This window comes from Paralichthys olivaceus, chromosome 21 (genome assembly GCF_024713975.1).
Source record: "Paralichthys olivaceus isolate ysfri-2021 chromosome 21, ASM2471397v2, whole genome shotgun sequence".
NCBI classification, from domain to species: Eukaryota; Metazoa; Chordata; class Actinopteri; order Pleuronectiformes; family Paralichthyidae; genus Paralichthys; species Paralichthys olivaceus.
Window position 1 is genome coordinate 19,031,479 of NC_091113.1, and position 26,117 is coordinate 19,057,595.

Here is a 26,117-nt window from a genome sequence, read left to right on the forward strand (position 1 = left end):
GGATATGTCTAAATGCTGCACTCTACAGCTGTCCCTGATAGGAAGAATAAAGGGATAAGGTTTTATTTTCTTTTTCAAATTTTGCCATGTTATTTATCTACAAATCAAAACCCCCGAAATTTAGTATGCCTTTGGACTGTCTTATCTTTATAAACAACAAAGAAATTAAAAAATAAATGGATAAATATTTCACTGTAATTAACACGCTACTAGCCTGGAAGGTTTGTAGTAAAAAACTTGATTTTAATCCAATACAGTTTTTATCAAATTCTATAACTGGTTTATATACACAGGCCTGTTTCTGTATTAGGGAAACAACGACAACCGGGCTACCCAAACAGCACATAACTATTCCAACCAATTAGCAACATGGGTATTTGTGTTTGTGCACTGGACTGGGGGAAAACAGTTTCCCTGAGTCATAAACAGTCATAAACATCCTCTTGGGCTAAAGGTACTCTTATCCATAATGTAATGATTCTTCTGCCTTCTACTATCGAGGGATTAGAGGACAACATGAAAATGTAAGATCATATAACGTATTACAAAGTGAAACAACTACTGTTAGCCACTGGAAATGCTAACACCACTATCTCATGGAATGTTATACCCAATATCAATTTCATAGCTAACCCAGTGAAGATAACAAAGTAATAAAAGGGCGAAGATCTGCGTGAACATCAGTGATGCATTTCAGCTGTGAAAAGACCACAGAGAGTTGAAAGGGATGAAAAGGGGTGAAGAGGTTCCACTTTTTCTGCTTGTCAGGTGGGTAATGTTAATTAACTTTTGCTGTTTAAGAGAACCAATAGGTCAGCATTGTGTTGTCCCATTTACTTAGGTCTGAGGTGTCTAATTTCAGCTTTTTGAGACCAGTGGCTGCCTTGGCACTGCGCATGCATGAATGTGGGAGGTAGAGCTTCTTTAGGAGCAGTTAAAAAGTTTAATACTTTAACTATGAATGTCCACAGAATGGAGCCGGAACTTCTCCAAAGTGTGCTTTTCACACATGAACAACGTATTCACAACACAGAAATCTCACAGAGGTATTTCAGCAGACAGAGGCAGGATGTAACATTAATTCCACTGTGGGGATCACGTGTTTTTGTTCACATACGTTGACATTGATGCATCACCTATCACCAAAAGTCCTCTTGACATATTCGTAGTCACTGTGAGATATTGTCTTTAATTTAATTTTTGTTTTGTTTTGTTTCCAGCTGTTTTTTCACAACGTCATCTGGTCTAGTTTTTACCTGGAGGCTGACCGGGAATATTCCTGAGAAAATCAGGAGGCTCTAACTCAGACTTACTTTTTGTGTTCTCACGTACAGCCCTCTGCATGAATGTCCGGAGATTCCCTGAAGTTCAGTGCATGTCTAAAAGCAGCTCACATTTTGGTACTGATACTGAAGTACTTAAATAAAGGATCTGAACACTTTTTTCACCACTGACTGTAATGTAGCTTGATTGCTTTTATTGGACGAGTTTCACCACATCTTTTTTTCTATGATATATTGTAACACCTAATGGTCACATATACTATAGATATACATATACATAGAAATATTTTAATACCAGCCGTATTGTCACTCAGAAATTAAATTACTTTTAGTACCAACCTCATGACTTGATATATACTTTACAAAGAGTAATAATGGACTATGTTGAGGAGCCCCGTCCACACTTTTTTAGCCATCTCTTGGTGATTAAGCTGCAGGGATTATTTTGCTGCGAAATGTATGCAGTTCTCTCAATGCATCCATGCAGATGCATCATATTAAACATTCACCACACTGCTGTTACAGTGTGCATGTTGAATGTTCCACCACTAATTTGTCTGTGCAACATTATCACCTTGATTATGACTGTTGAGAAAGTAACACAAACCCTGATGACTGTGGGGTTGCGGTATATATGAATCTGTGTTAACATTTTTGTTAATTTATAAAGGTTTTTAGCCATAATCAGTACTAAAAATTAATGCAATATATTGAAACACATAATATTTGAAGAATAAGATACTACTGAGGAATAATTCCTAGTTTTGTCTTATCAACACAGTTAATCTCCATCAAGAGGAATAAAAAAAATGCAGCTCTTTTCCTAGTTACAATTCATTTAGTTAAAATCTGCATATGGTGATGTCGAGGTGAAAAAAAATATTGACCAAGAGAATATGTCAAGTCATTCCTTTTTAAAGTTAAAATTGCCTTGCCACGCCAAATTAAAGGACTTTCGGTTTAATAAAACACTGTCATTAACTGTAAACAAATAACAATGACAGGTTATACCAATAAGAAACACGGTCATGCATGTCAGTGACGACATAACTAGCTGAACCCCAAAGCTAGTAACCACCAGCGAACTTACCTGTGTTTCACCGACGGTGTGATGTCTCTGCAAAATCACAAGTTCGAGCCACTTGGTGAGATGTCGGCGCTTGAATGGTATGTAGTGCCTCGTTATTTGCGTTAGCTCGATAGTCCACGGTAGTGTTCCTCGAACTTAAACTGTAGGGAGGAAAGGCTGCCTCTATCGTTTCCCCTGTGTGAAGGGTTACCTTCGGCGCATCAGTGATTCTTTTTCCTCCGATGAATTTAAATCTCACATTCTGTCTGGCCACGCCACATGGGCTGACAGCTCGTACAGTCCAATGAGAACAGAGGCAGGCCTCTTGGATACAGCCAGTGATGGAGTAATTCGTTGAACGCCCCCGTATAGTCGGACAGAAGAAAAAAACTGTCGAGATGGGGTTACTAGAGTTCAAATCACCCTCCCATCCCCTACCCAGACTGCTGGTGACAGCTGTATCAGACGACCAAATGGCATGAAGAGTTTTCTCCCCAAAGATGAAATAAATCATGTAAATAATGTTTGTCCAATGACGTTCTGGTCAATTAATTTTGCATTTAACGGTAATAGCAGTATTGAGAAACTGTACAGAGCACATTAATAACCTCGTCATGACAATGCAAAAGCATGTGGATGTTTTGCGGTATAATGTTAACGAGAAACGTGGCTTACTGACTAATTATCATTGGACCCTAGTGGCAGTTGTATGAAATAGACAGTATTTGGATTTAGTACCATTTTATCTTGGATGGTTTAATATAATATCGTAACCTATTTGCGTGGTGGCATGTTATTTATGAATTATTATAAAGCATAATGTGAAACAGGGACAGTCTGCTTTATTGAGAACTCTCATTAAATGATGTGTACCATTTAAAGCCTACAACACAGATATCATATGCATAACGTCTTCAGGCATTCGTCTTTTTCCTTTTCTCTAAAAGCAGCCCATAAACCTTTACATGTTCCTGTTGAATTTTACAGGACCGGGCTTTCTGAACGTTAAAGTGCAGACTTGGTTTGAGACACGTGGGTATACACGCTGAAGTGTTCTGGGAAGCATATAAATTAGCCAATCACAGAGTGGGGGTGTGAGGTTTAATCCAATGACAACAGGCAGGAGGGTGTCGCTGGGAGATAGGGTGATTACAGGGCGGGGCCCTGATGATGACGTAGCCAGTAAAGCTCGTCTGACTTCTCTGGGTTACTGGAGTTCATGACTTCACATAGCATGATGTTCTAACAAAATATCATGCTTTTCTTTTTACCATTGACCTACTGTGGTAGCACAGCGATAACAGGCTTAATAATCACACTGTGACCCTTTGCTCACTAGTGAAACAGACAAATGGGTTCATTGGATGAAATAATTTTAACAATCTTTAATTATAGACAGATAGACAGACGGACAGATAAATCGATCCCATATTGGGAAATTATTTTGTTACAGCAGTTTGTCAAGGTCGTCGCAAATAAATAGAAGAACAATAGACAAAAAAGACAAGCGTGCAAAGTTCCAGTAGTTGTTTGCAAATGTATATGTTATAAACATAACTAAATGAATATGAATAGAAGATGTGCAAAAAATTTATTGGTTTTGGTGTGGACAGAAACTATAGGGCTAATGATTTTGAGGGTCACCTTTTGATAGAGTTGAGGAATTGTACAGTCATAGTGCTGTTGGGAGGAACGATTTCTTCTATCTGTCCTTGCGGCAGCAGAGCTGTACCAGTCTGTTGCTCCGCTGTCTGTCCACTAGGTGGTGGAGGGTACTCGGGAGGTCCACGATGGATAACAAGTTTGTTCAGTGCCCCTCTCCACCACCACTTCAGAAGAGTCCGGTTTGCAGCTGATGACGGAGCCAGCCTTCTTAAACAGCTTGTTAAATCAAATAATGATAATAAACACAATGCTCACCAAGTATACGATTAGAGTTTAACATAAATAGCTTTTCTTTCAGAAATTAATTCCTTGTCTCGGATTCTATAGCAGAAGTTAATTTTATAGATCATGTCTTTAAGATAAATTAATTTTACAGCCCATTTTTTATCGAAAGTAATTCTATTACCCATCGCATTAAGCTTGATTGAGCTAATTTAGGCAGCCCAGCAAAGGGTTTCACATATCGTTCCCTCTGCTGCAACACATAACCAGCACACCCTTTTACTTTGTTATTCAAGCCGTCAGAAATGGGCAGATAATGCTGCAACGTGCCGCCATTGCAACTGTCAGCATTTCAAAGGCCCCACATATGTCCTCATCCACATGTAGGCTCCATGTCTAGCATCCCTAGTTACACAGGAAAAGTTAGTCTTCTAACCTTGCAGACGTGTATAATAGTCCGATGAGGTAGTAAAAGAAAAACAAAGTCAGCAGAGACAGACTTAACCATTAGGCAAAGGTAGGTAGGGCTTTTGGCCCAGAACTCCCATAAAACACCTAATAAACTTTTGGTTAAGATCTAATTTTAACTTTTCGTTAATTAAAAATTCCATTCTAAAAATCCATACGCTAAAATGGCATCACAATGTCTATAATTTATGAGTAACTAGTATCTCAGCAACCCCTCTCCCCCCTCAGTCCCCACTACAATGGACCATTCCGATAGCGCGTCCACGGAAGTAATTCAGTGTGTAAACAGAGACTGACGAGAAGTTTATACTTCGAACGAGTGCAGTTCATACAGATGCAAATCAACTAGTTTACTTTCATTTGTTCTGTTTTTATTTGGATGATTTAGATGACGATCATGTATTTAGTTATTAATCGATGGTGTCGGATCATGAATCCGTGTCACTCCGCTCACTTAAACTGGTTGTGTGTGTCACGTGTCGTGTTGTACACGTGTTCAATTCACATGATTTGCCTATGATGATTACAAAAAACGTAAGCGTTTTTAAGAAAAAGACATGAAAATAAAAACATTCAAGGGAGAGTAAGAGAAAACAGGAAAAAAGGAGGAGAGGAAAAGAAATGGTAATCATTTTTAAAAGTATATTTTGTTATAATATCTGGAACTTCATTATTAACCTCCTATTGTCTTGGGTGTTATCTTCTCGTTATAACAAGATATAAGACAGAGGCCTATCATCAACTTTATCCGAGATCCTGCTGAAAACCAAGGTAATAGATGATAGATCTTCCATGTGAATGGACAATAAGGTTCATTCTTATGGTACAGATATCATATTGTTTATGAAAATAAGATTTTACTGTGAGTGCATTTGTTAAGATTGTCAGATTTACCTTTAGCCTCAGCTACTCTATAATTATATAATTATGATGATTATAATATTCATGCACAGCATACTTTTTGGTCAGATATTACCATTCATAGCAAAATATTCATTTTCTGGGTGCGTTACTCTTAGATTTGTGTCAATCAAGTGAACAGTACAACCTGAAGAACGAATCTTGCGATCATTTTTATATTATTACAAGGCAGTAAAACAAAAAGATTTGTCCCTACAATACTTGTATTTGAAAATAGGAGCCTATAGGTTTATTTTCAAATTGAGGTCTGCTGCTCAGAGAGCTCTGATGATGATAGGAGCTGAAAAAATAAATATATTTTGAGTTTTGACTTTGCTGTCACAGGCTGAGAGGGACATGACTAATATACTAACAGTTTTTTCCTGTGTGTGTCAGCCATTGTAGTTTCTGGTCTTGACATGGGCTCCATGTCTCCAGATCTTGGCAGTGTTTGGTGGTGTTTTACAGGAATGGGAGCACCGATACGATGCACCTTCATCTGGACTTCAGCACCACTGTAACAGACTTAGTTGTCTCCCTCCTGCTCAGCTTACCGTTACCTTAAGGTAGGAAGACAAGAGAGGTACACTTTCAATGTACATCACAGATAACAGTCTCATTTGCTGGTTTCTTTAACATAGTTAAGATTAATATGTGTGGGTGTCAAAAATGTGTCTGTGGTCTGAGGTGTCTGGCCATCAATTACATTCTTTGCAAAGGAGGAGAGGAAGAAAAAGACAGGGACAAAGAGAAATAGTAATAATTTATTTAAAAAAAATTGTTATCATTTCTGTAACTTCATAATTTACCTCCATTGTCTTGGGTGTTATCTTCTCACTTAATTAAAACAAGATATAAGACAGAGGCCTATCATCAACTTATTTTTACATTTATTTCTGTATTTTTTTATACTTTTATTTATATATTTCGATTTTTTTTATTTATACTTTTATTTCTTTATTTATAGTTCAGTCTATTTATCTATACTTTATTTTTTATTTATACTATTATTTAGACTTTTATTTATCCTTGTTCTCTTAACGTTTTGGTCTTCACGTGTGTTCTCTGCTCAACAAAAGTTACGTGTGTTTCTATGTGTTGGGACTGGAGAAGAGGAAACTGTTTGCATGCTAGTTACTGTCCCAGTGAATGTGAATTATGATGCTAACCAAGTTAGATAGTTAGCCGATAGCACTGCAATGCTGGGCCTGTCAGTTCCCCCAGGGCTGCTAACCTGTGTTAACGAGGTATTGAAGTGAAGCTCTATTATAAGCAGGGCAGCTAATCGTTGTTTACCAGGTGTTAAAGTTAAGCTCAATAATAAGGTACATTTAAAAAGTCCAGGAGGATGTGCTGATAGTTCAGTTGAACGTAAAGTTTTGGTAATTTCTTACATGTGGTTAAACAATAGCATTAACTGTCAGTGTATTGTTGTGAGATGACAGACCAACATAACTTTATCTTTAATTCCCTATTCTCAGATTAAATTTCTTACTTTTGACCTAATTTCTGCTATTTATAGAGGTGGTAGTAACATTTTTAAAACATAAATTGCAAATTATTTACCTAGAGTTAGTAAATGGGGCAACTTCAGCAGTCATAGCCTTCACAGTCAAGTGTTTACCAATGTGACATGAAGAGTCCTCAATCACAAACAGCTGGAACTGTACAACATGAGTTCACCAGGATTAATTGTGACTTAATTTACTGCTGTTAACACTTTAAAAGAATGTATAAGATATACATAATTAAGTGTTGACTTAACCTCTGATATTTATGATTAAAATGTAGTACATTTTACATTGACTACAGATGACTTGCCTCGTTTTTGCACATTTACCCCATCATAAATGAAACAAGACACTATGGTGAATGTTCTCATTGTCATAATACACATACGCAAAGTATCAACTCATATCTTAATTATCAATGATTGATTTGATTAAAACCAAAGTATTCTTGTATGGGGACAATACTGTTCATGTTGCTGCTGTTACATGATGTGCTCCTTAGAATCATTAGTAGTACAATATTTATTCTGGATAACTCAAAAAAAAAATAATTTATGATCCAACAAAAATGTTGTTGTTCAAGGTAAACATGATCTTCACTGTAGGAAGATTAATCTTTAGTGCTCAATATTCATTGAGTATAATTTACCGTAGAAATGTTAGAATTGAGAAAGCACAATAGTAAATATTTATATATTTAGTTTTGGCCCTTTAAACCCTCCATAAATATAAAGCGACCCAATCAAAAATGTCAGCAGATGTCTGGTAGAAAAAGGTTGTCATTTAACCGCTTGCTGTAGATGGTGTCTTGCAAACGGTTTCGCCTATGTAAACAGTTGGACCTGTTTGAAACTGAACGTTTTGGAGGAAACCTGGTCTTATGAGCTGAGAAGATGTTCATCCCATTTGGGATGGAGTGGCTCTTTTATCTAAGAATACACAGCTTATAAATGCGAATTTACAACCCAGAGTTGGGACCAGGAGGCAGGCTTGCAGTGCTATACACTCAGTATTCCCTTTAGATCAGTCACACAATAGACACAATAAAGTCCCATAGTGAGTGTCAGCCCCCTGCCCTGTTTATTTATGTAAATAGAAAATAAGCAAAAGAGGAATTCCACATAAAAACATAATAAAAATTAACTTCTGAAACAACACAAAAAAGCAAGCTGATTAAATGTGGACTATTAAACATCATTGTCATCATAGGCTGTTTTAGAATTAATAATAATAATAACTTTACTGGTATAGCACTTATCTAAACAAGGGTACAAAGTGCTTCACAAAACAGATCCATAGCAAAAAGATGAATGAATTACAATTAAAGTTTAAAATTTCAATGGCTAAATAATAACATAATTAAAATTTATAGAGAAACCCAACAGTGCCCACAATGATCAAGCACTTCGGTCACTGTGAAGAGAAAAAACTCTCATTAACTGGAAGAAACCTCTCAGGACCTGACTTAGTGTGGGCAGCCATCAGCCTTGACCGCTTGGGATGAGCGGAGAAAATGGGGAAGAGATGAAAGGTGGGTGGCTAAGAGGTGAGAGAGATGGGGGGAGAGAGAGACCAGTAACAGTTGTGTATCAATCACATTTGATCTCTGTCAGACAGGTTGTTATAATGAAAATACTAATAATCTTCAATTGTGCCTTGGCTTCATCAGGTGTTTCAGCCTTTTAATCGCAATAGTGTGAAAAGCCGTGCCTGAGGTATGCAGAGGCTAAAGGTAAACCTGATGTCTATGCCCTTTTTAACTAAACTAAATACCCACTCTCATAGGCAGCAGAGTCAAAAGCTGTCATATTTAAGAAAAAACATAAAATGTAGTTGCAATAAAAATAAGATAAAACAAATACATTAGTTAAAACAACACAGTGGTACCAGAAATACAAATTTCATGTTAAAAATGCTTTACTGTAAAAAATATGTTTTAGCAGTGATTTCACAATAGGTAGTGAGTTGGTGATCCTAATCTCATCAGGCAGGGAGTTCCAGAGCCTCGGGACCCTGAAATAGAAAGCCTGGTCACCTCAAGTAGCCAGTCTGACCAAGGGACCGCTAACAAGGACAGGCTAGCCGATTGCACGTTGCGACTGTAATTGTAGGGAGTCAGAGTTGCGAAATGTAAGTAGGGGCCAGCCTATGTTGAAAATAATCTTAACATTGAAATTTAACTGGCAGCCACTGAAGAGATGCAAGGATTGGTGTGATATGACACATATGGTTTGTTTTAGTTAAAATACGGGCAGCAGCCTTTTGAACAAGATCTAACGAGTTACTATGGTTTGACTAAGACATGTTTAAAATGCATTGTAATAGTCAAGATAGGAAAAGACAAAGGCGAGGTAGATAGGGAGAGAATTTATTTAATTTTGGAAATATTTCGTAGATGGAAGTAGCAGGATTTTATGATTTCATTAACGTGTGCAAAATTCAGATGGGAATCAAATGTGATGCCTGTTTTTAGCTGTGGTTTTAACATTGGTTGCCAGGGACCGAGAAATGATGAAGTTTGCCCGCTAGCTGATCGGGACTGAAGATCATATTTTCTGTTTTGTTTGAATTTAACTGAAGGGAGTTAAGTGGCATACATTCCTCAATGGCAGTGACATTGTCTGGCTTAAAAGACAGGTAGATTTGAGGTAGAATGATATGATATCCCATTAAAATTGCTGATGACATTTACTAATGGGAGAAGGTACAGCAAAAATAGGATGGGACCAAGAATAGAACCTTGAACAGGATGAAAGCTGGTGACAGGTGTAAGGGTTCCCAGAGAACTGGGTCAGGGATGTTTGTGTTAAGGTCTGCTCTTCGATAAAGCTGCTCAAGAAGGAGTCTCTGTTCTGTTCTGTGCAGCTCATCCGAAAGCCGCCGGATGTCCTCCGACAGGAGGTCAGCAATCTTTATATTTGCTTTCTGAAGTGAGGCATAGTTGCAAGGCAGGTATGGCATGATGTTTTGTTAGCTTAGCAGTCAAGTATAGGAATATAATGTAGACTAGATATAATTTTCAAGTTAAAGCAGGTGATACTGCACAAAAGTGACTTTGAGTGAGGCTATGCTAGCGGCAGGAACAGGTAACATAGGCTGAAACTCAAGATCCTGAGATCTGATCAGTGAGATCTGATGCCTTGCTACAGAGATTGTGTTTCTAAACTAGGATACTACCTGGTCGAGTAAGAGAAACAAGTGTAGATCTGGTAAATTTTGAGTTGAGTTGGACTCAAGACAGAGGTTCTCAGTGGTGGCTGCATCCTGAAGAATATGTCAGCCTAACTGAATTCTCTCTCCCCACAGTCATATAAAGGCTCTCATTCTATGATAATCTGTCCAAGGAAGTAAATGGTTGTATTAATATAGCTTTTTTCTAGTCTTGATGACCACTCAAAGTGCTTTACACTACAGTTTGCCATTCACCCATTCACACACACATTCATACAGTGCATCTATTAGCAGCACTTATTTTTGTTCTATGGGGCAATTTGGGGTTCAGCATCTTGCCCAAGGAAACTTTGGCATGCAGATGAGAAGACTGGGGATTGAACTTCTGACCTTCTGGTTGGAGGACAACCGCTCAACCCCTCAGCCACAGCTAGTTGATTTTTTCTGCAGACCTGACTGTCCGTTGTAGTCTGTTCCTGTCCACTTTAGGTCCTTGGAGATTGTGGATCCCAGAAATCTGAAGGTCTCCAAAGCAGACACAGTACTATTGAGGGGGGCAGTATTGGAGGGCTCCTCCTGAAGTCCTGTCATCTCCTCAGTTTTGAGCTTGTCCAGCTCCAGGTTGTTCTGACCACACCCGAGGGCCAGCTGTTCAACCTCCTGTCTGTACGCAGACTCACACCATCCCAGATGAGGCTGATGACCGTAGTGTCGTCTGTGAACTGCAAAGTTTAACAGACGGGTCTCATGAGGTGCAGTCGTTGGTGTTGATGGAGAAGAGCAGTGGGGAGAGCACACATCCCTGGGGGGCGCCGGTGCTGATGGTTCAGGTGCTGGATGTGACGTTTCCCAGCCTTACCTGCTGCCTCCTGTCTGTCAGGTAGTTACTGATCTACTGACAGGTAGAGGCTGGGAGAGTTTGGGTTGGAGTATTCCAGGATGATGGTGTTAAACACTGAGCTGAAGTCCACAAACAGAACCCATGCGTATGTCCCTTGAGATGTTGCAGCATGTAGTGCAGTCCAATGTTGACTGCATCATCCACCGACCTGTTTGCCCAGTAACAAATTTGCAACAATCAAAGGCCAGTATGAGTGTGCAGGGGAGTTGCCTGTTGTTTTTTCTTAGACGACTGACCTGACGCCCAACCCCTGTGTGACAGTCAAATACAAATTGATCTATCTGAATCAAAACTGAATCAGCCGAAATGAAAGGAGGTGAACTTAGCTGTAGTGAAAATGGGATATATATATTTATAATGCACTGTACTAGTGTGCTAAGTCTGTACTAATTATGTTTAACAGTGGTTGGTCGGTTTTCGGGGCGACTTAGGTTCTTTCTCGGCACAGGCAATAGCTGTCGCCCACTGCACCCTGGGGAGGAGCCTATGTCTTTTGGGACTTTCTGGGGTGACTTTGGGTCACGCCCAGCAAAAACAATAGCTGCCAGCTGGGACGAAAGACTTTCTGACTTTTCATTCAAAATCCTAAGTTTGCCACCACTGATGTAGCAAAGGAAAATGTAACTGTGGAAGCTGAGAGGCTGCAGCAGGGTTTAAAAAATAAATGTATGAGTGTTTTTTTATTTTTCAGACTGATGTGAATATGCCAACATAATCAGTCCACAGCTGAGGTTAAAACTAAACTGTGAACAATTTGTAAAACATTTTTTTTTAAATAAAATGTTTCATCATATCAAATCACTATACTGCAAGTAAGAGATAGATGACCTCCGAGTTCAGATCTAAAGTAGAGCAGGGAGAGACAGACAGTCTCTATACTCTCCTCTTCTATTACTACCATACTATATAGAATAATAATCACTAATGTTCAAAATCAGCAAAATGCAAAAAACACATTATAAAATTCTAATTTATGTAAAGTAACGCAGATGAATGACCATGCCTCATGTTCTATTGTATGAAAGGTTTAAAGCCATTAACTTAGAAGTTACTCTCACTGTGTTCTGTATGAAACTGATAAAACGTCAAGAAGCAGGCCACTTCAAGCGATACTAAATTAAACACCGTCATCATCCCTCTCCTCCTGTTGAAACAAAACACCCACACAACTTTGTCAAATTTGTCTCCATCTTATGGGTGATCTAGTTAACTGAATTTGAGAGTTGGACTTTTCAGACTTTAAGTCTGTGGATGGACAATTTGAAATAAAATGCAGGTAACTTTGCAGAAAATAAATAAATAAATAATAATTTTACAATCAATCCCACAATTGAATTTGTATGACTCAATCACTTAAGTTATGAACAACTAATCCTAAAGTTTAGTTTACACTTAATAAATACAAAAATAATAAAACAATTTATATATATTCCTTTTTAAAAACTTGTGGTTTCACTACGCTTCTAATTCTACATTAAACTTTCAGAAAATTGAGTATCAACACTATTTAAATTTAAAAAATTACACATTCAACCTTATCTCTCTTTACACTCAATTAAAATAGTTTTTGCCTTTAAAGTTTTGTTTACTGTTCTATCCATCACCCTAATGCAAACATTTACAGCTTGAAAGGCATTGATGATTGTAATGAGACCTGTCTTGCAGTGTTACTGTGCAAAAGCATTCACTTCTACAGATAAATAAGCTAATGCCTTTTTGGATACAAAACAATTGTTGAAATATGAATATTTTGTTGGTCCACAATGGTGCACCTTTCCAATTCAACAGTCAAAATAATTTGTACAGAGTAAGTGACACACATCCACATGTTGCTGTGTGTCTGTGAACCAAAACATATTGAAGAGATGGTGGCTACATGCCAGCCAAAGAGAGAAGCAGTATGCCGCTTCTCCATTCACAACCAACCAATAACAAGTATTTTAGCCAAGATCTCTACATGGCCTACGTGCATTTTAATGTTGAATTTTCTAGACTAACATAGTGAGAGTAAATGCTAATGCTATGCTACATGCAATTTAGTAGTATCCCTTGCCTCTCAGAGCGATAACAGGCATTGAAGGCGTGATTCAATCTCTGCTGGACTGAGGTGTACTGGTCAGAGGTGTCAAGTAACGAATTACAAATACTTTGTTACCTTACTTAAGTAGAATTTTTGGGTATCTATACTTTACTGGAGTAATTATTTTTCAGCCGACTTTTTACTTCTACTCCTTACATTTTCAAGCAATTATCTGTACTTTCTACTCCTTACATTTTTAAAACAGCCTCGTTACTCGTATTTCATTTTTGCCTGGGTTTTTTTCATCGTTCAAAAACATAGAGTGAATTTGATTGCGATTGGTTGAGGAGTATAAACATATACCATTCCGACACACTATTGGTCTGCATGTGATCCATCGCCCCTGCATGTTACAAATCACATCACACGCAAGCAAGCCTCGAAGCAGTGGTTCATGGAATTGTAGTTCCGGGTTTGAAGTGCGTATCGAAGCTTCAGTGTTGCGCTCCGCTGCCATCACTACTGCTTCGTCCCGCTGCCAGGCTCATCTGCTCCATTTCGGATATATCCCAACCAAGCACCAGCGAGGAGGCTGGTAGCCAGGCATGGCAATTAATACAGTGGAAGTCCTAGATAGTCTGAGCTTGTGGTTTGAGAGAAATAATATGAATCTCAATCTGTGCCTGTGCATGTATTTTCTCCACAGAAGAAACACCCCACTCATCTAGAGAGGTACACACAACTTACTTCTGCAGCCCTCAAAAGGAAGTCATCCACTGAAGGTTCATTGGCCCCACCTTCCAAACAAACCAAGCTGTGGGAGACTCTAAAAGTGTCCCAGGCAAGTGTGGATAAAGTAGTCCTCAATTTTGTTGTCCAAGGCTTGCACCCACCCAACATTGTTCAGCAACAGGTCTTCATTGATCTTGTGCAACATCTTCAGCCAAATACAAATGTAATGACACACAATACTAAAAACAAAGTCACAAAGGCCTCTGTTGAAATGAAAAGAAAACTGAAAGCTGCCCTCAGTGAAGTTCAGTTCATAGCAACAACAACAGACTGCAGGACGGCACACCGTCGCAGTTTCATTGGTGTCACTGCGCACTGGTTTAACCCCCAGACAATGCAGAGATCCTGTGCTGCCTTGGCATGCAAGCAACTTAGAGGGTCACACACTTTTTCTGCCCTGGCTGGTGCCCTAAATGATATTCACACAGAATTCAATATCAGAGAGAAGATCGTTCGCACTACAACTGACAATGGATCAAACTTCCTGAAAGCCTTCAGAGTTTATGGGCAGACTGACGAGAACAACAATCCTGAACCTGCAGGAGAGGGTGATGGAGAAGAGGATGATGGTGCCCAAAACGATGATGACGATGAAAAAGAGGAAAGCGGTGAGGGTGCTGAATTTGTTAATGCTGGAGCCATGTTGGACGAAGATGACTATTTGGAATACCAACTACCCAAGCACCATCGCTGCGCCTGCCACCTCCTCAATTTAGTGTCCACAGTTGATGCTTCAAAAGCAGAGGTCAACCCATTGTACAAGCGCGTGTCGAGGTCCACATTTGCCAAATGCTCTAGCTTGTGGAACAAAAGTTCAAGATCAACCACTGCATCTGAAGTAATTCAAGACAACTGCAAACTCCAGCTTGTAAGGCCTGTCGCGACAAGGTGGAATTCTCTCTTCTCAGCCGTAGAAAGAATAATATAGAAATGGGTGTAATTTGTAGCAACACAACTACATTTCTAAAAGTCTCAGATGACAATATGTTTCCTTTTTAATTATCAGTTCCTCCATTTCTTGCAGAATATGCGAAGACGATGAGCCCAGTTGCAAAGGTACTTGATGTCCCCACCATAACTCTACTGAGGACCAAGCTCCAGCACCTTCAGGTCGCCTCCAAGTTCTGTGAGCTTTTGATTGCTGCACTTCTTTCAGGCCTTGAAAAACGCTTCGGAGAGATGCTTGCAGATCCAGAGTTGCAGCCTTTCTAGTTCCAAAATTTAAGACCTGCTGGACAAGTGACAACAATATCCTTAAACTTGGTAAGTGTCTCACTTCTCAACTTGCCCTTAATACATGTCATTTCCATGGAAGCAGTGAAATTAGTTTGAAATGACATTTAGTGGCACACGCGTGCACGCACACACACACAAAAACAATACTATCCAGTACACAGTTACAATACTGTCATATGGTCTAATCTGTACTGATTTTTGTTTTTTATTTCACAGGCCTTGACTATATCAGAAGCCACCTGGACAGTCAGGCTGAGAATCACGTCAGTGAGTGCTCCCAATCATCTGAGGAAGAGGACTTCTTTTCCTCCTTGAAGAGGACCGGCCCTCTTGAAATGACCCAGCAGTTGGACACATACCTGGGGTGCCCCGGAGACACAGTAGAGGTACTCAAGTCCTTCCCCGCTGTGTGCCAGCTATCACTGAAGCTTAATACGGCACTCCCTGCCTCAGCAGCCTGTGAAAGACTGTTTAGTGTTGCAGGGCTGATCTTCAGGCCAAGAAGAGCATGCACTGGCTCAAAGAACTTTGAGAACCAGCTGCTTTTGCGGCCGAACAAAGCCTATTGGTAACTCTTTGTTGCAGGTAGTGTGCTTAACTGATGTACATCCTCACACACAAACACACACACACAAAGTGGGATGAAGGGAAGGATGTTTGATCTTTTTTTTTTTTGATTAATCACCTGCAGCTAAGCTTGGATGTTCATTTACATTCCAATAAAGGTTCTTGAAAACATGCCTCTGAAGTTTGACTTTTTGCACCATTACAATGCTTATAGGCATATAACTAGTCATCATATCTTCCGCTCCATGAAACACATGTTAATGCTCAGTAGCACACATATATGGTTCTTTAATGTATTTGCATTATACTAAAATTCATTCATTTTCATTGGGCATATATGAGGCTGAAACGGGTAGCCTAGTGCATCCCAAATTTTTCAACATTAACATTTTAATATAACATTATAGTCATTATGGCCTTTAGGAAAATTATGTTTTTGGGGGGGAGGTCGTGTAGTGCGCTATAGGCCCCTGTGGTGCAGTTTTGAAGCCAGTACTTTTATACTTCTACTTGAGTAAAAAACTTGAGTTGATACTTCAACTTCTACAGAAGTATTTTTAAACTCTAGTATCTATACTTCTACTTGGGTAATGAATGTGAATACTTTTGACACCTCGGGTACTGGTAGAAACCACCAGTCCTTTCAATACCCCCATCTTGCAGATTCCAAAACCATACCATCTTATGAGTATAGATATGTTCAGGATTTGCAAGCTATTAATGATATCCATTGTTCAGATACCAATTTGATTTTGGCTTCATTCCTGCCGGCTTCAAAGTATTATACAGTTGTCCATTTGAGCACAGACTTATGTTAATTCCAACACCCAGACAGCCTGTACTACTGTTCAGGGAAGGTCTGGCGGTGTATGCAGCAGTGGTAAAATGTGACCTGATGACCTGCCAAAATAAAAGCACTCACTACTTCTAAAGACACTCTTCTTCCTATAATGGATGAAGTTGATGAACATGACCAGAGACCAAACTTGTTGCAGACAATTCCGATTGGCGTGTTCCTGTGTGAGGTGCCTTTGTCCACTCCTCAGCCAGGTGACTTTCGATAAAGAGCAGACAAATGCACTCCACGTTGGCAAAGATAATTCTGAATTTATGGGCGTAGACTTGGTCTAGAATCAGGGAGAGCGGCAGTTTAATTCCATGAGCTCCCTAACTTGATTTTAATTTGGGCTTCTAATCTGATCGACACACTGATTCACATATTTTGGTATATTGATAGCCCCTTGACAAAATGGCCCTGATATTTTGATTTTTCAGCATTGGTAGCCACTCCAGAGACCCACAAATGTTGAAAAGCACAGAAAAGAAACATTTTCATAGGACGTCCCCCTAATGTAGTTTATATGAAGGAATTTCTGAAATTGTACCTTGTAGTCCAGCAGTGGTAATCTGCGAACGAAGGTGGTTGCCCATCTCTATCAGCTGCTGTTTCTCGCTGCTCAGACGGGCAATACACAATGCTGCCTGCTTCAACCTGGTATGCAGTAGAGGAGGGTTGTCTCTTGCACCCTGGACATTTTCCAACTGTGGCTGCTGCAAATACAGGTTTTTCTCTTGAAGCTGTTCTACCAGTGCATTCTGGAAGGAAGATAAGATTAAATTTGAAACAATTTGGATGTACCTCACACAATATATTCCTATCACCTGCCTTGTTAACTGAGGCAATGATATATAGTATTGAGATAAAATTAGTGCATAATTATGTTGCCATTTTTTTCAATTTCCGTAGTTATGGTTTAGCTCTTAATACATTACAAGCTTTTAGTCTGAGCATCTGATCCAGAAAGTTACCTGGATGCCATTAAACTTCAATTAGTTTAGTTCTTTCCTTCAATACCTTTTCTATGATGTTGCAGAGAGCAGATTCTTTATGTGCCACTCTATTCACCTTCTGCCCATCTGAGGAAAAAGACAGATGAAGACAAATAAAAACTAATACAATATGCAATACAATACAACATTCCAAAAATATGTTAGAGTTTAAATTTGTGTTTTTTATTTTCATATTTGTTCTTACAACTTACATTACCATCAGCCATTTCAAGATGAATGAGTGGCTCTGTAATTTTAAATGGGTTTTCCCTATCTTTCATTGGCTCATTAGATTCAGTTTATGTCAGTACATTACCAGAATAAAATACAATTTTAAACGTTTAGCTTTAATGGTGTTAAATATTGGAAGTGATCCATATTAGCTTGTTAAAGCTTTGTGTCATATATTCCACATTATGTTGGAAATATTTCTCTAATTCTGCTTTATGTTGATATGATTGCATCACATATTTTCTCCTTTTCCACCATATTCCAAAGGTCTTCCACTGGATTTAGAGCTGGTGACTGGGGAGGTCATTGAAATTCACTGAATTTACTGACATGTTTGTGAAACCTGTTTGAGACCTTGTAACAGCATTATCATTCTGGGTGTGGCAGTTCGGGATGGGCTGTGAGGGAGGAAAATGGTAAGCAGTGTCAGAGTGTGACATTCAAACTGTAACAAGTAGTTTTATTCAAATTTTAGGTTGCCATTTTAAAAAACTGGCCAGGGACAACAGAAGAAAATGTGCATATTGAGACAAACTCAGGCACATTTATAGTCATTTCGCTGTTGTTTAATGAGCATTGTCCCTGTCAAATAAATGAAATGAAATGAAACATGATTGATTGGTATTAAGGTTGATCAAGCAAACATTCAAGTTCATGAATGTTGCCTTGCTCTCCTTCTCCTTTCAAATTGTCATCAACAGAATTTGTATATTTTGGAATATCCATAACATCAGAGTTTCACCAGATGTTCAAAGCCAATTTTACCCCTTTATTTGACATGTTGGAACCCCCTTCCTGTATCCTGGCTTGGCAGAAATGTACCTCTAAGCTACATGTTCTCCCTCGTTTACTGTATCCAATGAGAATGATTTTTTACTCTCACATAAAATAATTTGTAAGATAAACAGTTGGTTTGACTTTCATCTAGTGTAAATGACAATCTCTAATCAATCCCAGGTGAGGTGGATGGTCTGAACCTTCCAGACCTCAATAAATCAATCAATTAAATGCTCTCTTAAAATATGTGAGGTACTGGGCTCAGAATCATCTGTTCTCAACTTTGCTGGATGTTTAAATTATCATGGATATCAGTTTTATCACGGTATTGTTAAAATGAGCTTTAGATGTTCAAACAATGATACACTAACTGTAGTTATTTCCCCTATGTTAACATTGACATAATATATATTATTTTCCCCAAATTGCTAAATGCAGAAATTTGGTGACAGTGTATGTTAGCATTTATTTGCTATGACCAGAGATTACTAACAGTTCTCCTGCTCTTAAAACTCCACCTCCTGTGTTTTTACAAAACACAACAAATGCTGTACTTGCTGAGACTTGCTGACTTTGGTTTCTGAACAGTATCAATCAAATCATCACAGTACTGTGTTTTGTATCACCACTATATAGATGGAGGGGTGGGTAAAGTATGTAATGTTGTTTACCCCTGAAACTCGAAAACATTTCACCCACCCCTCCATCGGCATAGTGGTGAGTAGATAATGAGAGAATAAAAAATTTTCGGTGACCTATTCCTTAAAGCTTGACCTGGAGCCAGTGTCACTCCTCCTTGATCTTCCTAGTAAACTCATTACTGATGTACATCACAGAAAACTGTTTTTGTCCTAACATTCTGTGCCAAGCAAAACATTTTTTCAGTGGGCTTTCTATAGAGTTTGTGGCGATAAGAGGCGTCACCGGTGACTGTGTGTTAATCGTGTTAATATGTTACTTCCTGCCTCTGCCTGCTGCACCTGGCTGAACCACCTCCTGCCTGAATAATGCAGAGGATTCGATGTTGTTGTGGCTCTTTGATGTTGTGAACGGGTCTGTGTAGAGAACCTCCCACTAAGTTGTGCATGTAAGAAAAGCAGACTCTGGAGTAAAGTTGGGACACAATTCACCAAACTTGTCTGCATGTCAGGTCTGAAAATGCCTTTTTTTCATTCTGCAAAGCATAATTCAATAAATGTTAAACATTTTTTAAAAAGAGTGCTGTCCAAACCTGATAGGTTGACTCTGGAAAAGAGGTCAGGGCAATGGGGAAGTGGTCCATTGGCTATTTGAGTGTTAGCTGTTGGATCGATGGATGTGGCAGCAAGGGATCCTGGTTGCTGAACTGACTGAGGATAGGTTGCCTGTGGCTGGGAGTGGAATAGGGGATGGTTGAAACATTCCATGTCCTTTCTCATCTGAGTAACTGCAGCCCGAAGGATGCTGTTCTGCTCCTTCAAACGGCAGATCTCTTCAGATGCCAGAAGTTCTACCCTTGGTATAAAATCCTGTGTGTGGATAAATACAGACTGATTAATGCACTGTATATATCTTAGTTGTTTGTATTATTTTACAGAATGGACATAAAAGACTGCACCAACGCAGGTTGGAAAATCACAGTGGGTCTTCATGTATTCATGTCTTTTACACTGTTTTTTCTTGTATATTTATATATATATATATATATATATATGCTGTCTGTAAATAACATGTCTGTATATTTTATTGTATATAACCTATATATACACTGTCTGTACTAATAGATACTAATGATCAGCCAGAAACAAATTCATTGTGTGTGTTTAACTCACTTCGCCAAAATAAACCAAATCTGAACTCTGACACAGAGGGTGAGACTCAATGCCCAAAACATCATTAGGGACACCTCACGCCCCAACAATGACCTGTTTAGACAAGTTTTAGATTTGTATAGCACATTTCAACAAAGAGGCAATTCAAAGTGTTTTACATAGAATATAAAAGGCATCATGACAAATTGTAAATGCAACATAAGACAAAACAAAAAAGAAGCATTAAAAGAAAAATTAAGATATAAATAGAGAATACAAATAAATAAATTAAATAAGAATAAAGATTTAAAATAGCTGTGCAGTGTAAGCATTTAAATGTCGGGGCCTCCAGACACTTGGATGACACCACATGAGCAGTATGGAGGCATGTTATGTTTTTTATTTTCTGTTGTTTTATTACGTCTGCAAAAGGAGACACCAGTTACTTCAATTGGATTGGATTGGCTGCAACACTGTTTACCCCTGAGACTCCATAAGTATTTAGACTTTTGTCCTTTATCAGTTTCAATTGCTGGGCCATTACGACCATGTGCTTTGTTTGACTCATAAGCAGGGGTGTGGTCAGCACAGCTGTAGCCAATCGTCAATTCTGGTGTTCAAAAAACAGAATTAGTTGAAGCGTCAGCACCAGTGGATACTCTAAGGATAAAGACAAAGGAATCTTTGGTTGGAGTCTCTGAGGATTAAAACAAAAGAGTCTTTGGTTGGCGTCATGGAGGAAAAAGACAAAGGAGTCTTTGGTTGGAGTCTAAACGCTTTGTTGCTCTGCTTACTTTCTTATTTGAATATGTGTCCCTGTTCATGTGTCTTCTCGTAGATACTATAAGTCATCGTACGCCTTCATAACAGTACCATAACCTATCCACCCTTATCTATCCCACCCATTACACACATACCCAACACCTTGTCACAGGGGGCCTCTGGAACTGTCAGTCAGCTTATCGCAAGATGGAGTTCATGCAACATCAACATTCAGACAGAGAAGTCATCTGACTTACTACTTTTCTCTCTCTGTCCTCTTTATTCAGGACAGGTGCAAAAGTCCTCTCCAGCTCCGTGGTAGCTTGACATGGTGCGTGCCGACAGAGCCACTATGCAGGCATCAGAAAGCAAATGGCGAAAATCAAAACACCTGCTCACATATCATTTCTTCTCTCCTCCTTCTCTGCCTCTATTTCTGCATCCAAAAGCTCTTTTTATTTCCAACCTCTTTGACCCCCCCAGTCCCCCACCTCCATCCGTCCCTCTAACAAGCCACTTTGTCAACTACTTTACATAAAAGGTAGATGACATTCGCTCCTCATTCTTCAACCCACCTTCTGAAATTACCTTTCCGTCTACATCTTCATCTTCATCCCCTTCTTTTTCTTTTTTCATCCCCCTGTCTCGGAATCAAGTTCTTGCCCTGGTAACATCTGCCTGTCCAACCACCTGCCCCTTGACCTCATTCCTTCTCACAATCTCCAGTTTTCTTCTTATATTGCTCCCGTTCATCTTCCTTTTGTCACCCATCTTATAAACACTTCCCTGTCAATTGGCAAGAAACCCTCCCTCAACCCACACAAACTCAAGCATGTTATCTTTAATTAACTCTCTTCCTATCTTCACCAAAACAACCTTCTTGATCCTCACCCATCTAGACTACTGAAACTCACTCATGGCTGTTCTGCCTGTGTGCCATCCAACCTCTGCAACTCATCCAGAATGCAGCAGCTCGATTGGTTTTCAACTTACCCAAGTTTGCTCACATTACACCGCTCCCTTCACTGGTTACCAATGGCTGCCTGCATCCGCTTCAGGACACTAGTACTTGCATATCATGCTGCAAACTGATCAGTTGCAGTCTACATCCAAGATACTGTTAAACCTTACATCCCAACCTGTCCACTCTGCTCAGCATCTACCTATTGGCTGGCTGCTCCCTCACTGTGAGGGACACCTAGCCAATCAACAACACTGCGACTGTTTGCTGTGTGGGCTCCCAAAATGATGGCAAAAGCTCCCCATTGACATCAGAAAGTCTAAACATCTTTCGCCGCAGGCTAAAGGCACATCTCTTCCAACTACACCTTGGTTAAGAAGATGATGTCTAACAACCATCGTCAAGTCTGGTGTTTATATATTGCACTTACATGTAGCACTTGTCGTTCTACTTTTTTTAAGCTAATTGTACTTACATGATTCTTGCTGTTCTGGGTTTGTACCTTCAAGGTTGAATACATTTATTTGGATAAAAACATCAGCTAAATGATATGTAATGTAATCAAACACTTCACCCTGTCCCTCCATTAGCATAGTGGTGAGTAGATAATGATTGAATTAAATGTTTTTGGTGAACTATCCCTTTAAGGTGGTTGTGAAAGTTAAGGTCTGAGTCTATGACAGCAAGATTTATGGCTTGGTTTGTGGTCTTTAACTTAACAGATTCAAGCTGAGCGTTGACTTGTAATTGTTCTTCTCTGTCTTCAAAAACAAATGCGTCTGTTATTTCTCTGTACAAAATTCTTACTCATCCAATTGAGGCACTTAGTCAATTATAAGTCGAGTGTAGTCCCTTGATGGTGTGGTTATGTAAATGTGTTTGTCACCTCCAAAAATGTGGTGACAAATGTGTTTATTGTCCATTATCTGAGTGTATGAAAGCTTGTAGATATGGAACAGAAGAGGCGGGTTTGGTTGATGACGCTTCTAACAGGCGATGGACACAAAAATAAGAAAACAAAAAGAAAACAAGTATCTCCCGGTGAAAAGGTGGTGATACACACGAAGAAGACACCGATGAAGATGTCCAGAGAGTTTGTGGTGATAACAGCTGACACCGGTGTCAGGGTGCTGTACATAAGATCATGTTATCCAGGCAGCAGAGTTAATATGTAACGTCATTTCCTGCCTCTGTCTGCTGCACCCAGCTGCTCCACCCCTTGCCTGAATAATGCGGAGGATTTGTTGTGCAGAGACCCCTCCGCTGTGTTGTGCACGTATGAAAGGCAGACTCTGGGTAAACTCCATTGCCAAAACTCTGCTACTCTCCACTATCTGTGTTTATTTGGATGTCATTTAAGACATTAACAAGAGCAGTCTCAGTGTTTTGGTGTGGTCAAAACCAACAGCTTTTTCAACTATGTTTCAATCTGGTCCTAGCGAAGCTTCCCTGTAGTGTAGTTAGCAAACTGAGTGAGTAGTTGGTGAAGGTGAATGAGGGGGTCATGGGGGGTAAGTAGGATCCCAGCGGTGACCAACTTTTTCATGTGGTCAGTGAACTCCAAGAGTGGGGAGGAGGGGGATTAGTTCCTGCCTTGTTGAGAAAAAGTCCATCTGCCTTAAAAAGATGTCCCAGAAAAAGTTGAAGTTGTCAATAAAGTGCACTGAATGGGCAATACATGCTCCACTGTGCAGTATGATGTGTTTTTATAGTGGGATGTGCAGGTACAATATGTTGGATTCTTCCTGCCATTTTCAAAACCATATCTTTGGAAAGCAAAATTAAGGTGCTTTCACTGCTTCTCATGTCTTTCACTGCAGAGTCACCCACAATCAAAGTTTAAGGCCCAGTCATTAGCATTCCCTGTAGCCTTTTACTTTCTGAATTACCCAAAGTTGTTACCCTTGCCCGTGAGAGAATGAGAAGTTATGCAGGTCATTAAATGCCAATCAGGTATCCTGCAGTAGTGGATAAAATCATGTTTTTCTGTTGTACAGTCAGTTGTTTGAAAGGCTTATTAGTTTTCCCTATCACAGTTGTCCTGGTGCTGGATTCTCCCTTTTACTTGTCCTACCATGTTCCAGGGAAATTATTTACTCTTACGTTTGGCACCAAGAGAGTTCCAGGGAGAGAGTTCTAATAACGACAAAAGGGCCTACCAGGTAGAGATTAAAAGCCTAGAGAAATGGTGCCAGAATAACAACCTCCTCCTGATGTGTACAAATGCCTCATTATGGAAGCATATTGCTGTTATATTTTTACGTTATTATGTAATACGGATCATTTTTCAGTTTTTCTGGTGTGAAAGCAATATGCTACCGTGCCTCATAAACTCTTGAGCAGTAAAGCACACACAAAGTAATCTTCAAGTACTATATGAGTAGTAATAACTTCTGTTTAGTTGTCATTGTTTAAATGTAAAGTGAGTGCAGGCCAGTGAGGGAGAGGGGAGGAAGGCACAGTACAAACCAACTGACACTGATTCGACAAAGCACCTTGTTCAAAAAAAGTGCTCTCCTCCCTTATCTGTGGTTCACCGCTTATTTCTCGATGTGAGTGAGTGGGGGCAGGAACAGGGCAGGGTGCTCCCAGAAAAGGCATTCATTAAAAGATCAATCTCGCTGTTTTATTAATCAATATCAGATCCTTCAAATGAAGATCAATTTTGATCAGAAAATTGATTTATTAAAGCTAAGCCCTAGTGATAAACAAGCTTTGAGGGAATTATGACATTATTACAGTAGAACACTATTATACTCAGTCAAACTGTTCTCTTCATGTAAATATGTGTGTATTTTTCTTCATTTTATTTTATGTGTACCTGTATAAGCCACGTCAAAGAAAAATGCTTTGCTACATAAAGGTTTGTGTGATTCTGATGTTCTAAAAAGAAATACAAGACTTGTAGGAGAAGTGCCAGTATAAGAGAAATTTCTTGTGTTAACTGAATCATTTGGTTGTTTCACTTTTGGTTTACGATCAACTTACTCATGGAATTAAAATTGATCAGTGCCTACCACTGCTGCCTTTTCTCATTTGAACAGAGGAAAACAATAGTAAAGCTCAGTAAAGAAAGTGTCAACCAATATGCCTAAATTGGCTCCGATATTGATTTTTTTTTTTTAGATGACTCAAGAATGCACCAATAATAAATTAACACAGTATTTGACTGAATACCATAGCCAGTTTTTGAACCCATCAACAATGAACTTGAACGCTAAGTTCATGTAATGTTTGAGGACCTGACCTGATCTCTAGTGTGTGTCAGTTCCTGTATCTGCTTCTCATTGGCAGGGTAGAACTCGGCCTTCATGTCCTCACAGTTTCTCTGCCACTCCAGCTTTCCACCTTTTAACTGTTGTAAATTCCTTTCTTTCTCCAAACCAGCACAAAGCTGCTGCTTGTACCTGAAAAGACAAACAGACATTTTATAAGTGTGGATTGGCTTTTCTCATAGAAAAAAGTGCTGCCCGTAGATCAATCAATCAGTCAGATTTTATTTGTATAGCCCATATCAGAAGCTTTCTGATGACTGTAATAGTTGGGTTATCAACAAGGGTGAGGATGCTGAATACAGGGCTGTGGTGGGTACCTTTGTGACATGGTGTGAGCAGAACAACCTGAAGCTCAACGTGACAAAGACAAAGGAGCTGACAAAGGGTCAGGACACCGATGACCCCTGTTTCCATTCAGGGGGGAAGCTTGGACATTGTGGAGGATTACAAATACCTGGGAGTTTTCATAAGCTGGACTGGGCTAAGAACACTGATGCCCTTTACAAGAAGGGCAACAAACTGATCTGCAAGGCCAGTGACGCTGTAGTTTTGGAGCTGGACTCTCTGACAACGTTGTCAGACAAGAGGATGCTGCATAAGATACAATGTCTCCCACCCTCTCCATGACGTGCTGGTCAAACACAGTAGCACGTTCAGTGCAAGACTCAGATCACAAAAATGCACCA

At 39.4% G+C, this 26,117-nt stretch overlaps 2 protein-coding genes across 2 annotated transcripts in view; both read right to left on the reverse strand.

The window, feature by feature from the left end:
* fasn (fatty acid synthase) overlaps positions 1–2,687 on the reverse strand; it is a 61,204-nt gene extending 58,517 nt beyond the window's left edge. The window contains exon 1 of the mRNA XM_069517022.1: positions 2,374–2,687. The gene's annotated coding sequence lies outside the window, so the exon portion shown is untranslated. The remainder of the gene's footprint in view (positions 1–2,373) is intronic.
* Positions 2,688–11,202: 8,515 nt separating this feature from the next.
* The window catches only part of ccdc57 (coiled-coil domain containing 57), a 48,149-nt gene continuing 33,234 nt past the window's right edge, over positions 11,203–26,117 (reverse strand). Inside the window, exons 10-14 of the mRNA XM_069518092.1 lie at positions 25,404–25,563; positions 19,875–20,151; positions 17,661–17,722; positions 17,191–17,401; positions 11,203–11,338 (exon numbers count right to left, since the gene is read on the reverse strand). Coding sequence (XP_069374193.1) covers positions 11,238–11,338; positions 17,191–17,401; positions 17,661–17,722; positions 19,875–20,151; positions 25,404–25,563 — 811 coding nt within the window. The 3' untranslated portion in view covers positions 11,203–11,237. The remainder of the gene's footprint in view (positions 11,339–17,190; positions 17,402–17,660; positions 17,723–19,874; positions 20,152–25,403; positions 25,564–26,117) is intronic.